Source organism: Tachyglossus aculeatus, chromosome 26 (genome assembly GCF_015852505.1).
Source record: "Tachyglossus aculeatus isolate mTacAcu1 chromosome 26, mTacAcu1.pri, whole genome shotgun sequence".
Classification (NCBI taxonomy): Eukaryota; Metazoa; Chordata; class Mammalia; order Monotremata; family Tachyglossidae; genus Tachyglossus; species Tachyglossus aculeatus.
The window spans coordinates 12796451-12818304 of record NC_052091.1 but is presented as its reverse complement, the minus strand read 5'-3'; the positions used below and the strand labels follow the sequence as shown (position 1 = coordinate 12818304).

General features: G+C 40.5%; 1 protein-coding gene across 14 annotated transcripts in view; it reads left to right on the top strand.

The window, feature by feature from the left end:
• NRG4 (neuregulin 4) overlaps nucleotides 1–21854 on the top strand; it is a 146782-nt gene that overhangs the window by 100738 nt on the left and 24190 nt on the right. For all 14 annotated transcript variants that reach the window (XR_005456333.1, XR_005456334.1, XR_005456332.1 and 11 more), the window contains exon 3: nucleotides 266–359. Coding sequence is in view for 11 of the 14 variants with exons in the window: in XM_038766924.1 (XP_038622852.1) it covers nucleotides 266–359 (94 nt within the window). In the remaining 3 variants the exon portion in view is untranslated. The remainder of the gene's footprint in view (nucleotides 1–265; nucleotides 360–21854) is intronic.

Below are 21854 nucleotides of genomic sequence, written 5' to 3'. Positions count from 1 at the left end.
CTGAAGTCCATTCGGAAAATTTCACAGTTATTTCACATTTTTATTTAAATCAAAAACTTGCACGTAGGCTTTGAGTCTTCTCTCTAGAATGTAAATTCATTTCAGTAACCCGTATTACATTCTAATCGAGGAGTCAAATCAAGTATTTCATTTTGGTGAAACTTTTAAAAATTACAGTAGGAAAACAATTTTAACAGCTGCAGAAAAAAAACCACAACAAAACCCTAATTTGCCTTTCAATACTCTGAATATCTGTATATTTTAGATCATGAAGAACCCTGTGGCTTCAGTCACAGGTCATTTTGCCTAAATGGGGGAATTTGTTATGTGATACCTACTGTTCCCAGCCCATTTTGTAGGTGAGTGAAATGCATCTTTTTGTATTTTTAATATTTTCTTCTTTAACATCTTAAGAAATGGTTAAAAAACCCACCAGGACGAAGTTCAGCGGGACCAAGGGCAGGGTAGTTCGCTTACCGTTTCATGTAGAGGCAATCTAAAGTATTTGCAAAGTACTACTTGCAGGTTCACGTGTATTTTTGAAAATTGATAGTGGCAAGCTGCGAGCACTGTCGGATGCATTTGTCGTCAGCAGTAGCAAAACCTGTGCTTACTTTGGCACGGTTGAAAGGCCACGCTGTATTTAGCATTGCTGATGAAAGCCACTGGAAGAGATGGAACTGTGGAAAAGGGCAAAGAGAATTATTCCCCTTGTGTTTAGTAGAAATGCAAGTGGCCTCTTGTGGACAAAATGTAATAGCACAGATCATGCTCTTTGCACCTTGTGATCTCTCCTGGGTGAAAACAGCTGCTCTCCTGGCTGAATTTACCCATTTTTAACCTCTCTTTTAGTATTGGATCCCTAGAGGTTTCTCCGAGATCTTGGTGCCCTCAGCCATTTTGCTGCCACGGTAGGAATGACTTTAGGGGCTCACACTAGTGTACCCCCCTCCAAAGAATCGGTTAAGGACTGGAAAGGAAGAATTAGAATCCAGGTCTCTTTAAAGGGAACCCATCCCACTGGCTGTCCCATTGACCCACAACTGAACAGAACATTGATTTGCATGGTTCTAACAAGTGTGAAATGTGAGCCAACTAGAACCTTCCACAGGCTTCAGAAGACTTAAGCAGAGACTACTCATTCATTTGTTCATTCATTCAATCAATCGTATTTATTGAGTGCTTACTGTGTGCAGAGCACTGTACTAAGTGCTTGGGAAGTACAAGTTCATTCAATTGTATTTATTGAGCGCTTACTGTGTGCAGAGCACTGTACTAAGCGCTTGACTCATATATGGCCTGACCTCACCTTGGGGAGAAAGAAGCCTAGGATGGACTCATGTTGACTGAGCTCACAAGAGAGGCAACTGAATAGAAGACACCCAAGTTCAGCTCTGCCAAATTTTAAGAGCTGAGTTACTTAGCAAACCCATGCGCTTGAAAGTTCTGGATGATAATACTTAATAATTGTGATATTTAAGTGTTTACTATGTGCCAGGCACCGTACTAAGCGCTGGGATGGATACAAGCAAATCTGGTTGGACACAGCCCCTGTCCCTTATGGGGCTCACAGTCTTAATCCCCATTTTACAGATGAGGTCACTGAGGCACAGAGAAGTGAAGTGACTTGCCTGAGATCACATAGCAAACAAGTGGCAGAGCTGGAATTAGAACCCAGGTCCTTCTGACTCCTGGCCTGTGCTCTATCCACTCGATCACACTGCTTTCTCTATGACTGAAGGTTGTGGACAGTTCGGGTTTTTATAGTTTGACTTTAACCTGGACAAAACTGTATACACACAAAGCTTTCTCAATCATTGTATAGGACTCCTGGATCTTCAGATTGCTCATAAGAGAAATGATATGTGCATTTGCTTAAAAATAATAGTAATATTAATAATGGTGCTAAGCAATGTGATAAGTGTTTGGGGCAGATGGAAATTAATCAGATTGGACACAGTCCTTGTCTTTCTACCACATGGGGTATAGTTCCGAAAGAAAGAGAGAGTGAGTGTGTATTTTATCCCTGTTTTACAGAGGGAACTGAGAGGCAGAGAAGTCGACTTGTCCAAGGTGTCAGGGGATGTAAATAGCAAAGATTAGACAGGGATTAGAACCTGCAACCCCTAACTTTTAAAGATGTTTTTTCCAATAGGCCACAGTACCTCATTTCCTTAGTCATAGCTCAAAAAACCAAGGAGGACCTGACTCTACCAAACCGCCTAAATCCTAAGAATGCTCTGCACACAGTAAGCCCTCAATAAATATGATTAATCGATTGATTGCTGGCTCCTCCAGGTCTTCCCCAAAGTATCATTGAACAGATCGTGAACATCCTGGTTTTGCCAAACCTTGATTTTGAGTAGTGATGGATTGTTGTACCTCACCTTGCAAAATGAAATATTGATATCAAAAAGGGCATACAAAAATTCATGCAGAAAGAATCCACAATGTGGATGAAAGTAAATCATCATCATTGTCAGTGATATTTACTGTGTGCAGAGCACTGTACACTAAGTGCTTGGGAGAGTACAGTAGTGCAGAGGTATGATATTAGTAAGGCTTTGAAGGTGGGGAGAGTGGTGGTTTGTCATATATGAAGGCCAGAGGGAGGATGTGGGCAAGGGCCATTGATGAGGTAGATGAAATCAAGGTACAGGAATTATGAAGAAAAATTAGAGGAATTAATTCCTAAGCCTGGAAGAGAACTAACTTTAAATAAATGATTATGATCTGGAGAGTGGTGTTTTTATGTTCATTTCCACTGACTAGAACAATAAATATATGTTTAGTTGCAATCCTTTAGCTTCAGTTAACTTTCCTAAATACTAACATGGGTTTCCAGAGGAGACTGTTGTCAGGTCCCGAGTAGCCAAGATATTATTAGAGGGTTTGTGTGTTGGGGCTGCCGAGGGAATGATCACTACAACTAATCAGAAACTAGATATTCTACTGTACAGTCAACAAAAAACCAGAGATTCGGGTATAGCAACAAAATATGCCCAAACCAGGCATAGAGTTTTCTTACTGTGGGGTGATTAATCTCATCCGGTGTTCAGGTCCTTAATGTGCCAGACCGGCACGGGTGTCCCTGGCCTAAGAGGCCCCTGGGACAGTAGAACAGTGAGCAGCAACCCAGGTATCACTCCTTTTATGCTATTATTGTTGACCGTAACATCGAGTTTCTTCCGGGCATACCCTAAGCTATTACTACCAAATGTTTTGCTCAGTTTTAGTATTTTGGGATGACAGTGCAGTTTCCTTTCTCCTCCAGTTCTATCTTCTCTGATCACTAATCCAGGGGTCCCTCCATCTAGGCAGGATGTGATAAGCAGATGGCTGAGGGTCGTGTTTGTTAAGAGAAATAGTTCAGGAAGTAGATGTTAAATGACTTAGTCTCAGTAAGTGGGTCTAGGGGTCGAGTTAATGCTGGGCTCTTTAGCTTATTTTCCTTCGACACTCCATTCTGGCCACAGCAAGAGCATGGCCCTAGTGTCCAGTGTCCAGGCTGTGAGTAGCCCAGAGTGGGCAGAGATGTTGCAAGCCTGGTACCCCTTATGTAGAGGCAAACAACAGAGTATTTAGTTGAATCAATAGCCATAAAACAATATGTATTACCATTTGGTCTTCCCTTGGAATGTATGTGTATATCTGGCTGTGATCACAGGAAGCAATATTCCGAAGGGCATGAAGGTTAGCACATTGCTTTATGCAAGGTGCAAACTGCACTTGCGAACTGTGGACTCTCCTTCCTTGGAGATTTTTGAGAATCAAGTAGAAATCCACCTGTCCCAGAAGGTGAAGGACATTCATTCTTGGAAGAGAGGAGATGATTTATCGTTAACCTCTCAAAACTGCTTCTAGCTTTGTAATTCCCTGGCCTTTACCGTTCCCTAATCACCCCTTTTCTGATAAATAACCTGATTTATTTTTAGACGTTCTTTCAGTTGAGGTTTCCTAGAGAGATAGAAAATCCCTTTTGAATATATTTATAATGGTCAGTCCCTCATGAAATGTTCACAATTGCAATCATTCAAAATTTCAATAGTGCTGCCACCACAATCTGTGATTTAATATAACTTGTGTAAATCACTTAACCACAAATATTTCCCTCAGTTTCCTCAACTCTGAAATAAAAGCTATTCTGATTGTCCAATTATTGGAAAACATTAGATATCTTTAATGCTGGGCTCTTTAGCTTATTTTCTAGCAAAAATCCCTTTTTGCAGCTGAGCATATATGGAATCAACTTATAAATTGCCCTATAATTTTTTTGCTATAACATTAATTTTGCTAGAATATGCTTTTCATAAGAAATTGCGTATGATAGCTTAATTTTTGTCTTTCTATTTTAATCAATTAATAAGTCATATTTAATAAGAATAATTGTGGTATTTGTTAAGCACTTACTGTGTTCCAGGCAGTGTCCCAAAGTCTGGGGTGGGTACAAGCAAATCGGGTTGAACACAGTTCCTGTTCCACATGGGGCTCACAGTCTTAATCCCCATTTTACAATGAGGAAACTGAGGCACGGAGAAGTGAAGTGACTTACCCAAGGTCACACAGCAGACAAGTGACGGAGCTGGGATTAGAACCTATGACCTTCTAACTCCCAGGCCCGTGCTCTATCCATTAGGCCATGCTGCTTCCCATGAGCTTACTGGGGGTAGAGCACTGTACTAAGTGCTTAGGAGAGTTTAACACAATATAACAGACATATTCCCTGTCCACAATGAGTTTACAGTCTAGAGAGAGAGACAGTCATTTAATATAGATTGATTATGGATTTGTACATAAGAGTTGCGGGGATGAATAGAGGGAAGAAGTCAGGGTGACACAGAAGGGAGTGGGAGAAAAGGAAATGAGGGCTCAGTCAGGGAAGGAATCTAGGAGAAGATGTGCCTTCAGTAAGGTTTTGAAGGTGTGGAGAATAATTGTCTGTTGGATACGAAGAGGAGGGTGTTTCAGGCCAGACTCAGGACATGGACGAGATAGACAAGATCAAGATACAGTGAGTAGGTTAGTATTAGAGATGTGAACTGTGTGGGCTGGGTTGTAGTAGGAGAATAGTGAGGTGAGGTAGGTGTGGGCAAAGTTATTGAATGCTTTAAAGTCAATGGTGAGGAGATTCTTTTTGAGGAGTGAGGAAACATGGACTGAACATTTCTGTAGAGAAATGAGCCGGGCAGCAGAGTGAAGTATGGAATGGGGTGGGGAGACACAGGAGGGAGGGAGGTCAGCAAGGAGGCAGATGCAGTAATCTATGTGGGACAAGATAAGTGCACGGATTAACATGGTTAGTAGTTTGGATGGAGAGGAAAGGGCAGATTTTAGCGATGTTGTGAAAGCTGAACTGACAGGATTTAGTGATAGGTTGAATATGTGGGTTGAATGAGAGAGGAGTCAAGGATAGCACCAAGGTTACAGGCTTGTGAGACAGGAAGGATGGTGGTGCTGTCTACAATGATGGGAAAGTCATGGGGAAGGACAGTGTTTGTTCTGTAGTAAAATAATTGCTTATCTTGAAAGCAAATTTTTCTCCAAGTACGTTACAAAAATGAGGTAATATAACATCCACTTAGAAATCCCTATACCACCGCAGCTAAATGTAATAGCCTGATTTTACAAATTAAACAAACAGGAAAAAAATAGTTTGAAATTAAATAGTAAGGCAATCAGACCTCAAATGTTTCATTCTCAAATCACACCTTAATCATTATATTAAACTCATTGTAGCCAGCACTGTAGTAATGGAAAGAAAGCACTGAAACGAGCACTGTTACAATGGAAAGCATTGTTAACAATGGAAAGAACTCAGGACTGTCAGTCAGGAGACCTGGGTTCCAATCCTGACTCCACCACTTGCTTGCTGACTTTGGGCAAGTCCCTTAACTGTGGGTCACTGTCCTCATTTATAAAATGAGGATTAAATTCTTGTTCTCCCTCCTAAACTGTGAGCCCCATGTGGGACAGGGACTGTGTCTGACCTAATTAACTTGTACTGACCTCAGTGCTTAGAACATTAGAAGAGTTTTTTGACACATGGTAAATGCTTAAGCATTAAAAAAAAAAAAGCTCAACATGCCCAAAACTGAACTCATCCCCCCACTCGGCCTCGCAAGTCCCGAAACCTTGGCATCTTCCTTGACTCCTTTCTCTTTCAACTGGCATAGTCAATTAGTCACCAGATCTTGTCAGACCTATATTCATGGCATCTTCAAAATCTAACCCTTTCTCTCCATCCAAACTGCCACCATGCTGACCTAAACACATATCCCAAAGCATCTACTGCATCAACTCCTTGCAGACATCCCTGCTTCGAATTTCTCCCCTCTCCAGTCCATCTGTACTTCATTCTGCTGCCTGGACCATTTTTTTTTTCAAATATTGCTTTTCACGTGTCCCCACAACTCCTCAAAAACCTCCATTTACGGCCATTCATCTCCATATCAGGTAGAAATAATTGACTTTCGAATTTAAGGCAGTCAGTCATCTCTCTAACCCAAACTTATCCTCATTCCTCTCCCTCAACAACCCAGTTCATTCATTCATTCAGTCGTATTTATTGAGCACTTACTGTGTGCAGAGCACTGTACTAAGCGCTTGGGAAGTACAAGTTGGCAACATATAGAGACGGTCCTACCCAACAGTGGGCTCACAGTCTAGAATGGGGAGACAGACAATAAAACAAAACATGTGGACAGGTATCAAGTCATCAGAACAAATAGAATTAAAGCTAAATGCACATCATTAACAAAATAAAGAGAATAGTAAATGCATACAGGTAAAATAGAGTAATAAATCTGTACAAACAAATATACAGGTGCTGTGGGGAGGGGAAGGAGGTAGGGCAGGGGGTGCTCAGGATTTTGGTTCCCAGATTGCCTGGAAGTCTCAGCTATTTAGGAGTGCTCACGTCACCCTGAATAGAGAAGAGGACTAGAAAAGGTGTCACTAAAATTTGCCTACCTCACCTGGCTAAACTGCCCTGGCAGACTGCAACTACTGAACTGTATTTTGACAGTGCAAAAAACAAATACCACAAAAGACACACACAAAGAAAATAACCATCAAGCCATTGAATATCAGGATACTATATGACTATGAAAACAGTCATTGGCCTATAAGAACAGCTGTCATGGCCCAGGAACTGGCTAGGTACAGTGTTGATAGCGCAGTATTAGCCGAGGCTAGATATGAGGAAAAGAATAGTTCACGGATAGATGCAGGACATATATACCTTCTTTTGAAGTGGTCTAGCCTCTTCAATAATAATTACGGCATTTGTTAAGCACTTAATATGTGACAGGAACATATGTGCACTAAGCACTATGGTGGTTGGACACAGTCCCTGTCCCACATGGGGCTCATGGTCCTAATCCCCATTTTACAGATGATGCAGCTGAGGCACAGAGAAGCGAAGTGACTTCCCCAAGAACAACAACGGTCTGGAGTTGGATTTGGAATCACACTATCACTAATATTGGGCTTCTCAAATCTTGCCATTGGTAAAGTGCACCTGAATCTGTGACTTTTGGGCATTTGATATTTACCCCACAGCACCTGGGTACCTATCTTTAATATAAATAAATAATTTATAATATATAATTTAATGCCTGTCTTCCCCTTTAGACTGTAAGCTTGTCATGGGCAGGAAATGTGTCTTCCAACTCTTTTGTACTGTACTCTCCCAAGTACAGCACATAACAAGGGCTCAATAAATACCACTGATGAAGACAGGTATGTGGGACAGCCTGAGACGATATTAAAGTTGCCCCTGCAACTAAAACACTTTGCCTGCATCATTAGTGCTTATGTCCCTGCAATGTCAAACAATGGTAAAGGAAAAAAAAAAGGTTTCTATAAAGATTTAGACAAACTCAAAGGAGTGGGCCAGGATAGGACAAAATCATCAAAATGGTCAATTTTCACACTAAAGAAGAAAGAGAAGTCCACATGCGTTAGAAGTCACTGGGTTGCATGAGATCAACAATCTCAACAGTCTCATCCTACTTTAGCAGAGTGATTGAGCCAAACACAATCTCGTGAACATCAACCCCATCTTTCTCTTGGCAAACCGAACAAAAACACCCCAGGTGCAAACACGATCCAAAGACTGGCATCTTGTTCATACACTCCTCTCCTCTACTGCTAACCTTTGCCTCACCCTCATCTCTTTCACCCTCAAACTTGCTCACACCTTCCCTCCAGCCTGGAACGCTATCCACCTTCACATCTGACACATCACTGCTTTCCCCATCTTCAAATCACTTATGAAATCACATCTCCTCCATGGAGCCTCTTTTAATTTCCAATCTTCCCACCTCCTATCTCCCCTGCAGTCACCTCAGCACTTCCACCCCATCTAAGCACTTGTGTTTTCACAGTTCTTACACTCTTCCTCCCTCAAATATAGCACTTATGCAAAACTCTATTCCTCCTATCTATAATTTATTTTAGCGCTTGCCTCCCCTGCTAATCATAAGATCCTTGAGGGTGGGATTCATTCATTCAATCATATTTGTTGAGCGCTTGGAAGAGTACAATATAACAATAAACAGGCACATTCCCTGCCCACAGTGAGCTTATGGTCTAGAGGGGGAGACAGACATTAATATAAATAAATTACAGATATGTGCATAAGTGCTGTGAGGCTGTGAGGGGGCGATGAATGAACGGAGCAAGTCAGGGCATCGCAGAAGGGAGAGGGAGAAGAGGAAAGGAGGGCTTAGTCAGGGGAGACCTCTGGGAAGAGATGTGCCTTCAATAAGTCTTTGAAGGGGGAGTGAGAAATTGTCTGTTGGATACGAGAAGGGACAGCATTCCAGGCCAGAGGTAGGATGTGGGTGAGAGGTCAGTGGTGAGATAGATGATAATAATAATAATAATAATAATAATAATAATAATAATAATGGCATTTATTAAGCACTTACTGTGTGCAAAGCACTGTTCTAAGCACTGGGGAGGTTACAGGGTGATCAGGTTGTCCCACGGGGGGCTCACAGTCTTAATCCCCATTTTACAGATGAGGGAACTGAGGCCCAGAGAAGTTAAGTGACTTGCCCAAAGTCACACAGCTGACAAGTGGCAGAGCTGGGATTTGAACCCCTGACCTCTGACTCCAAAGCCCGGGCTCTTTCCACTGAGCCACGCTGCTTCCCCAGATAAGATCGAGGTACAGTGAGAAGATGCATTAGAGGAGCGAACTGTGTGTGTTTGGGTTGCAGTAGGAGAGTAGCAAGGTGAGATAGGAGGAAGCAAAGGTGATTAGGTGCTTTCAAGCCAATGATGAGGGGTTTTTCTTTGATGTGGAGGTGAATGGGCAACCACTGGAGTTTCTTGAGGAGTGGGGAAACATGGCCTGAACGTTTTTGTAGAAAAATGATCCGGTTCTTAATTCTCTTAATTCTACTGTCTTCTCACAAGCACTTGGAACAGTAGGTACACTGTAGGTGCTCAATGGATTGAGTTGGATGGATTGATTGTATAAAACAACAAAGATATACATTTCCATTTTGACTCAGATCCAACAATAATAATAATGACTGTGGTATTTGTTTAACACTATGCAACAACCACTGGGGCAGATAAAATACAATCAGATCAGATACCGCAGTTCCTACCCCACAAATAGCTCACAGATCTAAGTGGGAGAGAGAACAGGAATTTTATCCTCCTTGGAGGAAGGAGGAAATGCAAGATTGCAAAAGAGGAGAGATGTTGGGGGTAGGAAGGTAGATGAGGGGGTCATCTGTGAAGCTGTGAGTGTTGATGAGCTACCCAAAGGAATGGGGATAGATTGAGTACAGAAGAGAACCCAGGATTGAGCCTTGAGGGTATCCGAGAATGGGGGAGTGGGAGGAAAAGGAAGAGCCAGTGAGAGAGACTTATGAGAAGCAGCATCTGGAGAGATAGGAGGAGAGCACAATGTCAGATAAACCAGGGTTAGAAAGTTAGGGAGATAGGGATGGTCTACAGTGTCAAAGACTGCTGAGAGGTCAAGGAGGATTAGCTCGAAGTAGAGTACATTTGCCGAGGTAGCCTTTGATGAATTTGGAGAGGGCAGGTTTTAGTGGAGTAGAAATTGTGGAAACTGGATTATAGAGGGTCGAGGTGGGAGTTGAAGGAGAGGAATTGGTGATTGTGGGTATAAAAAAACATTCAAGGAGTTTGGACAGGAATGGTAGGAGAAAATCAGGGCAATAATGATAATTATAATGATGATTTTAAGTGCTTACAGTGTGCCAGGCACTGGGGTAGATACAGGCTAAACGGGTTGGACACAGTCCCTGTCTCATGTGGGGCTCACAGTCTCAATCCCCATTTTACAGATGAGGTAACTGAGGCACAGAGAAGTGAAGCAGCTTGCCCAAGGTCACACAGAAGACTAGTGGCGGAGCCAGGATTAGAACCCATGACCTTCTCACTCCCAGGTCCGAGCTCTATCCACTCTTCTCTAGTGCAATGGCTAGTGGCTTTTTTAAAGGGAGGGGAGATGTGGGTGTGTTTGAAGATAGAAGGGAAGGAGCCTTAGGAGAGTGATCAGTTAAAGGTGGCGGTCAGGGAGGGAAGAGTGGACATAAGTGTATTTAGAAGCTGAGAAGGGATGGGATAGAAGGTGCTGGAGAAGGGGGTAGATTTTGAAAGCTGGTGGGATCACTTAGGTTCCTGTCTGTAATTAATTTATTTATGTTAGTATCTGTCTCCCCCTCCAGACTGTGTGCTCATTGTGAGCAGAGAATTGTCTATCAACTCTGTTATACTGTACTGTCCCAAGCACTTAATATAGTGCTCTGCTCACAGTGAGTGCTCAATGAATAAAATTGATTGAGTGAATGAATGATTGGGTTCTCCTCTTGGGTGATGTCCAAGAAGGATGAGAAACTGAAAGAAGGGGTAGGAGGGGTTGGGGAACTCATGCCTCATGGTTTCAATTTTTGCCCACAAAGCAGTTAACAAGGAGGGGAATCAATCAATCAATCGTATTTATTGAGCGCTTACTATGTGCAGAGCACTGTACTAAGTGCTTGGGAAGTACAAATTGGCAACATTTTGTAGGGGGAAGCTGGGGGAAGCTGGAGTTACCAGAGGTATTTTAGGAAGGACTAAAAGATCTGTAATCAGCCTGGCTTAGTGGACCTCTGATGGGCTTGGGAGTCAGAGGTTGTGGGTTCTAATACCGGCTCCGCCCCTTGTTGGCTGTGTGACTTTGAGCAAGTCACTTAACTTCTCTGTGCCTCAGTGACCTCATCTGTAAAATGGGGATTAAGACTGTGAGCCCCACATAGGGTAATCTGATTACCTTGTATCTATTCCAGTGCTTAGAACAGTGCTTAACGAATACCATCATTATTAATTGTACATAGGCTGTACAAAAGAACTAGAAATACGGTAATATGATTTTTCAAGCTTCAAAATAATGGTGTGTATTATATTGTTTTCCACTCAAAGTTTGAATATACCGGAGGTTCAAAGGGATTTTATTTTCAAATTTGTATTTTAGTCCTACAAAGGAGCCTATTTAAGGTACCAGTAAATTAAAATCACCCCACAAAAATAGTATTTTAGTTTTCTCCCCTACCAATGGGTGCTTTAGGTTATTGTAGAGCATATTCTGAATGTAACATTTCAATAACTATCTCAGTATAAGAGTTTCAGGTTTACCACTCTAAATGTGTGACTATATAAAGTTAATGTTTGTCTCTGCTTTCATGGTCAAGTTGGAATTTTTGACCTTCATCAAAACTGTTTTTAGCTAAATGTTTTGAAACAGGTGTGATACAGATAACTGCTCTCTACACACTTTTGAGGTCATTGAGGGAATGTGTGAAACTAGCATGTGGATCTAGTTAACAATTCTCTTTTGAGAGAGATTATTTTAAATAATATTTTTTGTAATATCCTATGCTGAAAACATATAAAATAGCTCCTAGTTCAAACATAATCACCTATTCCTCACTATAACTAAATATACAGTGCAATTTTTGTGTTTTGGTGGGTTTGTGTTTGTAATTACCACTCATGTCTTTCCACTAGTAGACTAGTAGACTGAGCCCCCTTTTTCCTCTCCTCCTCCCCATCCCCCCGCCCTACCTCCTTCCCCTCCCCACAGCACTTGTATATATATTTGTACAGATTTATTACTCTATATATTTTACTTGTGCATATTTACTATTCTATTTATTTTGTTAATGATGTGCATATAGCTTTAATTCTACTTGTTCTGACAACTTTAACACTTGTCTACATGTTTTGTTTTGTTGTCTGTCTCCCCCTTCTAGACTGTGAGCCCGTTGTTGGGTAGGGACCGTCTCTATATGTTGCCAACTTGTGCTTCCCAAGTGCTTAGAACAGTGCTCTGCACACAGTAAGCGCTCAATAAATGAATGAATGAATATTGTACTAGATGCTTTCAGATGAGCACTTCCACCATTGAATTCTACCTACATTTTTTGAATGAAAGATTTAAAGAAATCTGACCCTATATATTTATTGTAGATTCAGGAAGTGTTTCAATACTTTCTTCAAGTATTAAAGAACAAGTTTTTGAACTTGAAAATTTATGCTGTTCTATTTTTAAGAGTTGAAAGGTTTTTAGGTCGCAAAGTGATTTCATTTAATCAGTGGTATTTTTTAAGCACTGATTGTGCAAAGTACTCTACTGAGTGCTTCGGAGAGTGCAATAGAGTCGGTAGATATTATCCCTGTCCTCAAGGAGTGTACGGTGGAGACAGACATTAAAGTAATTTCCAGGTAAGGGAAGCAACCTAATGTAAAGCTCTTTTATAAAAGAGCTGTGGGAGAGGAAGGAGGGTGGGGATGTTGAGTACCTAATGCTTAGGGGTGGGATTATGTGCATGGGTGAGGCAGGGATGGAAAATAGGGTCGAGGCCTGGGGTCAGAGGGGGCCAAGGGGATGAGAGTTTAGTTACTGTAGGCTTTGTGAAGGAGGTATGATTTCAGTAACGCTTTGAAGATGGGGAGAGTACTGGTCTGTCATATGTAGTGGGAGGGAGTGAGCAAGGGGGCAATGGAGGATGAAGAGAAAACAAGGGGCAGTGAGTAGGTTGGTATTAGATGAACGTGAGAGGATTGGATTGTAATAAGAGAGGAGCAAGGATAAATGAGAGGGAGAGAGCTGATTGAGGAGCAAGGAGCTAATGATGAGGAGTTGCTGCCTGATGCGGAGTTGGATGGGCAGCCATTGGAGAGGCACCTGAGGATTGGGGAGATGAGCGCAGACCAATTTTGAAAAAGGTGAAAGCTGGAGGCACGGAGGTCAATTAGGAGGATGAGGCAGTAGTCGAGAGGGGACATGACAAATGCGTGGCTGGAGAGGAAGGAGCAAATTCTTGCGATATGGAGGGAGCATGCATGGCCTAGTGAATAGAGGACAAATCTGGGGATCAGAAGGACCTGAGTTCTAATCCCAGCTGTGCCGCTTGTCTGGTGTGTGACCTTGGGCAAGTGACTTAACTTCTCTTTGCCTCAGTTACCTCATCTGTAAAATGGGGATTAAGATTGTGAGCCCCATGTGGGACAGGAACTGTGTCCAACATGATAAGCTTGTAGCTACCCCAACACTCAGTACAGTTCCTGGCACAGAGTAAGTGCTTAACAAATACTGTAAAAAAAACCAACAAGGTTTAGTGACTGACTGAATAAGTGGGTTGAAGGAGAGAGATGAGTCAAGGATATTACCCAGAGGGCAGGTTTATGAGACAGGAATGATGGTGGCATTCTCTAGTGATTAGAAAAGTTAGAAGCGGGAGAGAATTTGGGAGGGAAGATGAGAGGTTCAGTTTTGGACATGTTGAGTTTGAGGTGATGACAGGACAGAGACGTCCTGAAGGCAGGAGAAAATGCACGATTGCAAAGATGGGGAGAGGCTGAGGCTGGAGATGTAGATTTGGAAATCACCAGTGAAGAGATAGTAGTTGAAGCTGTGATTTCAAGCACAAGCCTCCTTTCTCAATGACGTTACCCAATTCTTGCTTTCCCACCACCTAGCTTTTTTTCCCACAAAATGCTCTTATTAAAAAATCTAAATTAAACTACCAGAAATATTCACTATTTAGTCACCCAAGAGGAGAACATGGTCCAAAATCAGATAATTTTTCTTTGAAGAAAAAATCTAAGGTTTTCTTCTGTGTTCTTTTTATCAGAAATACTTGCCCTCCTTGAAAGTAATGAGCAACAGATACATATATTTAAAGGACTGCAAAATTTGGAGCCTGTCCTCCAATCCCTCAACTCCTTTCACTGGTCTTTTTTTTTTTCCTTCATTTTTAAAATTGTGAGCCACCCGCCAAGGGACAGGGACCATATCCAATTCCTACCTTTGTATTATTTCTCAGCACTTAGTAGAGTGCTCTGCACATGCTAAGTGCCAAATAAATACTACTAATTGACGGGTCCCTGGAATCTTACACCACAGTCTTGGGTTGTGGTATTGTCTGTTTTTTCAAGTTGAGAAATGCAAGACCTTCAGGTCATTTTTGTTGGTGATTCAGTAAATGTGTCTCTTTGGAGCCAAAGTCCCAGAATGGATTGTTGTGTGGCTGGAAGAACTGTCCATTACCTTGATGCTTACTTAGACATCCAGGAGGACTTGGCTTAAGAATTTGCTGAAGTCCAGTTTGATGATTATACCTCCCTAAACTCCTCTGATGTTTTGGCAGAATATTGCCACATTCTTCCCTTCTATTGATGTTATGAACTGTTAAGTAGCTTTCCACTACAAATAACTTCTGCCAACCATGTTTCTTCTAACAGTAGTTTTGATTGTACACTCAATATTCTGAATATGATTTTCGTTGCCTTATGAATAGTCTTGAGTAATCATACAGAATGATACCTGTATCAAGTCAGTTTTACACTCACTTGCTCACCCTGTCACAACAGTGGTCTTCTTGCTGTTATTGCATCTTGGCAATCACACTGCTGTTCATTAGTATTACATTGGGACCTTCACTGTAATTGTTAAAGGCCACTGTTACAAATAGTTTCCTGTGAAGTATAATGCTAAAGTACTAAATCACATCACTTTAAATCATGAACTTTAATCAGGTACCAATATTCCTTGTAACTTGAATGATATGCAGGTTTACAATCTTGAATTTCACCGGCTTTATCAGAATCAATCAGTGGTATTTATTGAAAGCTTACTGTGTGAAGGACACCACACTAAACACTTGGGAAAATACAACAGAGTTGTTAGATACTGGCCCTACCCACAAGGGGCTTAGCCTATAAGGGGAGACAGGCATAAAAGTACATTCCAGATAGGGAAATAATGGAACTTGTTGTGGGCAGAGAATGTGTCTGTTAATTGTTATAGTGTACTCTCCCAAATGCTTAGTACAGTGCTTTGCACATATTAAGCACTCAGTAAATATGGTTGAATGAATGGATGAGTATTCATAAGTGCTGGGGGCTGGAGTGAGTATCACAGTGCTTTAAGGACCCCAGAATCTCTAATTCCTTTATTTCACAAACTTTTGGTTTTACCAAGTCCTGTTTTATCAACCTCAGGCATCTCCAGGAACAGAGTACCCTACATATCAGAAGGTAAAGCTATGAGTTGTTGGGGAAAAGTGCACAGCCTTTCCAATACATCAGTGAGGTAAAATGCAGCCTGGATCTCTAGAGTCTTCAGAAAGGCTTTTCATCGATGTAGTCAGCTTTCAATGTGACTTAGCACAAAGTATGGCCTGTAATGTGATAACCACATTGGCCCTCCGGCTTCATTTGTGGGCTGGTCACCTTTTGGCTATGTTGATGATGATGGCTTTTTCTTTCAAGAAGCAAAATTATTTTTTAGGGGGCACACTATGTGGGGAGACCTGCCTCTCCTTCCACATGAAAAATGAAGGCCTATAGTATTATAACCAGCTTCATCAAAGATAAAACTGTTCTTGGAAAATAAATCATCCACAGAGGACAACCACTCCTGTAAATGTCTTCTGTCAATACTGAGGATTTAAGGCAATAATGAAAAAAAACCACGATTTTTAAAAAGGACAATAACTTAAGAACAGAATTCTGGGGCTTCTTTGAGTAGAAGAGGTGGTAAGCATCACAAGGATACAGGGAATAGTCAACAAATAAGGAAGAGACCCAGAAAGACAAACCCTTAAGAGGAAAAAAAAAGTCCCCATGAAGGGAGAAGTTATATGAAAGAGCTATCCAGTCCACATATAAACCAACTAGTGCTCAGAATTGCTCTGGTTTCCAGACCAAGATTACTGAGATAAAATTGTTCTACATCTGGCTAGAATCCAAAAATTGACTTATCCGAAACCCATTTTTCCCTCTAAGATTAGAAAGCACTGGATTGAGCCATTCTTTTTGATCCTCATATTCTTCAGGAAAACAACAATGAAGGTTACAAAGGGAACAGAGATGTTTTCTTTCATAGTCTTTCCATTAAAGAAGGCATTTACTTCATTTCAGGAAGGTTAATTATGCATCACCTCAGCTATGTGACTATTCTCTGTGATCTTCTGGGTGAACTGAAGAGTTTTCTAGCCTTCATTTTCTCAGGTTTCCTTTTCCCTTCCTTATCTAGGCTGCAAACAATAGGTCATAGCTCTCTGAAGAGCCCCTCAAGTCATGAGTCCCTCTAACAAGTTAAAATTCAAATTTTATGTGAAATACCAAATCTTCTGTCACACCCTCACTCCTTTCTGCCCATGGAGGAAGAGCTGAGAGGAAAAAAACAATTTTACCTGAGCAAAACTGTTCTGAAGCCAGAGTCCAGATCAGGGCTAACGGAACTCAGAACCTTTGAGAACAACAAGAAGGAGGTTACAGAGGAGCCAAAAAGGGGATCCCCATGAAACTAAAATGACAGGAAGGGCAAGGAAAACCTACAATTAGTAGGGGGGAAAAAACCCGAACTAAAACTGAAAACAGAGAAGGGTATAGGCAGGCAGGTAGAGAGGTGAGAGAAAATGTGGAGCTTAAACTCCTCTGATTTGTGTGTGTGTGTGTGTGGGAGGGGGGCAGTGGGGAAGGGAGGGGGTTCAACTAGTTTCCTCAATAAAAAATGTACAGAAAACATGTTCAAAATTTTGAAACAAAATAGTAAAAAATGACAACAGTACAAATTTACTTGTTATTTATAGGCCTTTATAGTGCTTAGGTAGGATCCACAACATTTCCATTGGAAAGAATTAAATTTTAATCTAAGTCTTTTAACTCAGTGTAATCATTTGGAGAAAAAGGGGTTATATCAGTGGGTCGGTGCTTAAGTAGGGTATGAACATAAGTGCTGCGGAGGTGGTGATTTGCTGAGTGTTTGAAGATGCAGCTGTGGGGATGTAAACCTGAGGAGAGTAGAAATTAATCAGAAAAGGCCTCTTAGAGGAGATGTGATTTCAGGAGGGCTCTGGAGATGGGAAGAGCTATAGAAAAAATGTTTTCATTTTTAGAGATTGTTCAGAAGATCTAAGTACAAATTAGTCACGCCTCTCATTCCAGTGACCCCATGCAAAAGAGTTTATAACTTGAGCCCTTGTATTGCTATACACTTGGTTGATATTCCACTCTTTCTTATAATTTTAGCAGCTTTTATCTGGCCTTTTTAGTTGGTATTTATCTTGGGGATAATGTGTGGTATCTTCCATTTTTTTTCCATAAGAATCTGAAACATCTTTATTGAAATTAATTTCTTTGTCTTAAAGCTAGGTCTTTTGGTATGCTCAGCTGGAGAAAGAAAGTGATATTCATTCATTCAATCATATTTATTGAGCGCTTACTGTGTGCAGAGCACTGTACTAAGCATTTGGGAAGTACAAGTCGGCAACATAAAGAGACGGTCCCTACCCAACAATGGGCTCACAGTCTAGAAGGGTTTTTTTATGGCTACCAGAAAGATAGTAAAGCTTAATGGATAGAAAACAGAACTAGAAGGCATGAGGTTTGAGTGTTTATCCTAACTCCCACCACTGTTTCATTGTATTAATGTTCAAAAAATTTGAATTTTGTTTATCTGTTTCCTCATTTACAAAATAGAAATAATATTTGCTCCTCTCTACCTAATGGAGGGTAAATGAAAATGAGGTGCCCAAAGTTCCTTAAAATAAGATGGTTCTGCTTAAATGTCTAAAGGTATTCCAGAGTGCTTCTTTTGAATGAAACAAAGCCTGTTTTAAGTCGTGCCATTTAACTATGCTGGCTTCCCACTGTTTCTGTGTCTCACACTAACATATATTAGTATCTTCACACTTGCTCATGACCCATCTACGTAGTTCTTCCCTGCTTACTTGTTTTTTTTCAACTCAGTCCTTCCAAGGTCTTTTCATGACACTCCATTAGCATTGTCCACTTGAAATTTCTTCTCTTGCCCCTAACAAAGTTTTCTCTCCTTACTTAATTTTGTATTCAAAGCTACCAATTTGTGAATACTATAATCCACTCATTTTCACATCCCTCCATTATGTTCTTTCATTGAATACTCATTTTAACCCATTTGGGAGAAGTAACAGTAGTAATGATATTTATCGACCGTCCATTGGTTACTATGCACTGTACTAAGTGCTTGGGAAAGGACAACAGAAACAGCAGAAGAGCTTCCACTCTAACAGGGGAAATAGAAATAAAACTATTTACAAATGGTGGAAGCAGAATAAATAATTGGCTGTATGCTTGTGCTCTGCACTCAATAAATACCATTGTTTGATTAATATTTGAATAGACATATAAACAAGTGCTAAAATGGATTTATACCTTTCAAAAATAGTACTTAAGCACTTACAATGTGCCAATTACTCTACTAATTATGGGGGTAGATACAAGTTAATAAGGCCAGACACAGTCCCTGTCCTACATGGGGCTCACGGTCTCAATAGGAGGGAAATTAGGTAATTAATCCCTATTTTACAGATAAGGAAACTGAGGCACAGTGAAAGTTAAGCGACTTGCCATGGTCATGCAGCAAGCAAATGGTGGAGCCAGGATAAGAACCCGGGTTCTTCAACTCCCAGATACCTGCTCTTTCCATCAGGCTATACTCATTCTCTCCTCTTCTCCCTTTCATTACATTTTCAATTTATGATTTACTCGAGCTTTTGATGTCATTTTCCCTCATAGCCTCTACTCCCCCACTTCAAATTGCATGATTGTACGAGGCATTTTTACAAAAAAGCTACAGAATTTCTTTTGAAATACTATCTCAGAGCATGAAGGCTGGATATAATTCAGAGAGGTATTTTTTTTTTTTCCTGTTAATGGTAAATTTGAAAACAGCAGGATGAAGAAAATGGAAACCAGTGCAGCAACCAAGCAGGGCTGGGTGGATATGACATTTGGGATGACATTTGGTGAATGGAAAGAATTATTGAAAAGAAAATGGGTCTGTTGAAAATCAACTGCAAGATGTTGGCAATAAATTGACAGACGGGACCCAGCTAATTAGATTGGGGGAAGTGGCATACCTCAAAAATGAGTAGAGACTACCTTCCCTTCCCATTCTCCTCTCTTGGTGGGGCATTTACTGTTTCTAAACAGCCAGAATTTGCCAGAATGTTAATATCTGTTAATGAGGTAGATGAAAAATGAATACTAGCTGCTCCTAAATTGTCAAGTCAACTCATTGAGGGCAAGTCTTTTATGCTAATGATGATGATGATAATAATGATAATAATAGTGACATTTATTAAGTGTTTACTATGTGCTGGGGTGGATACAAGCAAATCAGGTTGAACACAGTCCCTGTCCCACATGGGGACTCAAGTCGTAATCCCCATTTTACAGATGAGGGAATAGAGGCACAGATAAGTCAAGTGTCTTGACCAAGGTCACACGGTAGACAAATAGCGGAGCCAGGATTAGAACCCATGACCTTCTGACGCCCAGGCTCATGCTGTATCTACTAGGCTACACTGATAGAAAAGATAAGGGGTGGAAGTAAGGTTTTTTGGGAGGGGGACAGTTTTGTTTTTTAAAAAGAGCCACCAGACATTTGTAACTACCAAACAGCTGATCAGAACATCCCACCATGGTTCAACAAGACCAGCCTCTGTGAATACTCTCCCCTATTTTCATTGTAGTTAAGTTCAGATTTGGAAGTTTAAAGTCTCAGGCTCTTTTGTATGTAGGAAAAAGGGCATGGATTGCATGTAAATATACAACTGTCCAAATTGCATTTAATAAGTCGTTGTTCCTTGTTCTTACCTAAAAATGGGAGTCATATTAGGGTTAGTCTAGGGATTTCAAAACATAAATGCTTCAGATGACGTAAATTTAGACTATTTGTTCCTGGTTATAGCTATGCTGTGCTCACTACTATTTTTCAAACATCAGCATTTCTACTACAGACTTGTATTTTAATCAGAAGACTCTTTAGTTGGTTGAAGTATGGAGTGAAATATCTTATGGGGAAAAATCATTTTGGTTATTAAACCTGAAGGAAAAAACATGTTAAAATTTTAAGAAAATATATGAGAACACTTATGTACCTAAGGACCAATTTTATAGACTGTTGCTTTAAAACTATCTTTGGTAAAAGTTTCAGATTAATGAGTTGGTTTTGTCTTGGGAGAGTTACATTTGTACAAGGTTTTGCAGTCAAGATGAAGGCTTTTGTGAAAATTTCATGTAACGAATGCATTAGCCTTGCAAAAATATTTTCTGTAGTGTAATGACTTTAAGACGATTTGGTCTGCAAAATTTGTGGTGGTCCTGCTCACATTTATAAATTTCATCTCCTTTGCAAATTCTTTCTCTTCCTCCTCCTCTTGCTTTGACAGGCTGAAGGAATATAAGCATCTGCCTGAAGTAAATATGTTGAGAGTTCTTCCACAGATACAGATTTAATTTGAAAACCAAGCAAAAAGGAAGGAGAGAGGTTAAAACTACTGAATTCATTTTAGTCTCATTGCCTAATTATTTTATATCTTTTTTGGGCGGGGCACGTGGTCCAATCATTTTCATGGCTGGTAAATATTATTTTAATGTTTAATTTAGTAAACGTTTTACTTTGGACTTTGGGATGAAAGGAATTTTTGTCAATCATTCCTGTAAATCAAATACCCTTATATTTATTTTTAATGACCATTTAAGCTAATTTCAGTTGTAATACTCTGATTATGTGGGCAAGAGGCAAAGCATTCATTACCCCATACCCAAGTGGTCTTGACAGATACTTTTTTATGGGATGATCTCTTTGCCCTGAGCCACCAATATTAATTTTAAAAGCCGCTGGCTTTAGGCCACGGAGTTTTAGCTCCTCTTTTGTGGGCTGAGAGGGAAAGTTGAGGTTGAAGAAGCAAACCAAAAATTCCGAATCCTGGTTTGACTTTACATAGGATTGAGTGCTGTGGATTTAAATTGGGGCTTATATTTTCTTTTCATTCATTCATTCATTCATGCAATCGTATTTATTGAGCACTTACTGTGTGCAGAGCACTGTACTAAGCGCTTGGGAAGTACAAGTTGGCAACATATAGAGACGGTCCCTACCCAACAGTAGGCTCACAGTCTTGAAGGGGGAGACAGAGAACAAAACAAAACATATTAACAAAATAAAATAGAGGTTTTTAATTCTAGAAATCTGTGATGTAGGAATATTGCCAAGCATACTACATTAAGGTTCACCTAGTTATGCAAATTGATAGCACTACAATAGAACCTGTCTAGGAGACTTGTTTGGAAACACATCTGCCAAAAACATTAATTTCTCAAGTTGTGGACTTAGACCATCCAGAATTTGTGAAGCCCAATACCAAAAGGACCTCTTTTCTAAGAAACACCAGATGATTTCTTGAAGTTGATTCCATTATATTTCTGTAGCTCTTGAACTTCTTCCTGGATTCTAGCTTAGTGCCCTTGAGAAATTCAGGGGGAAATAA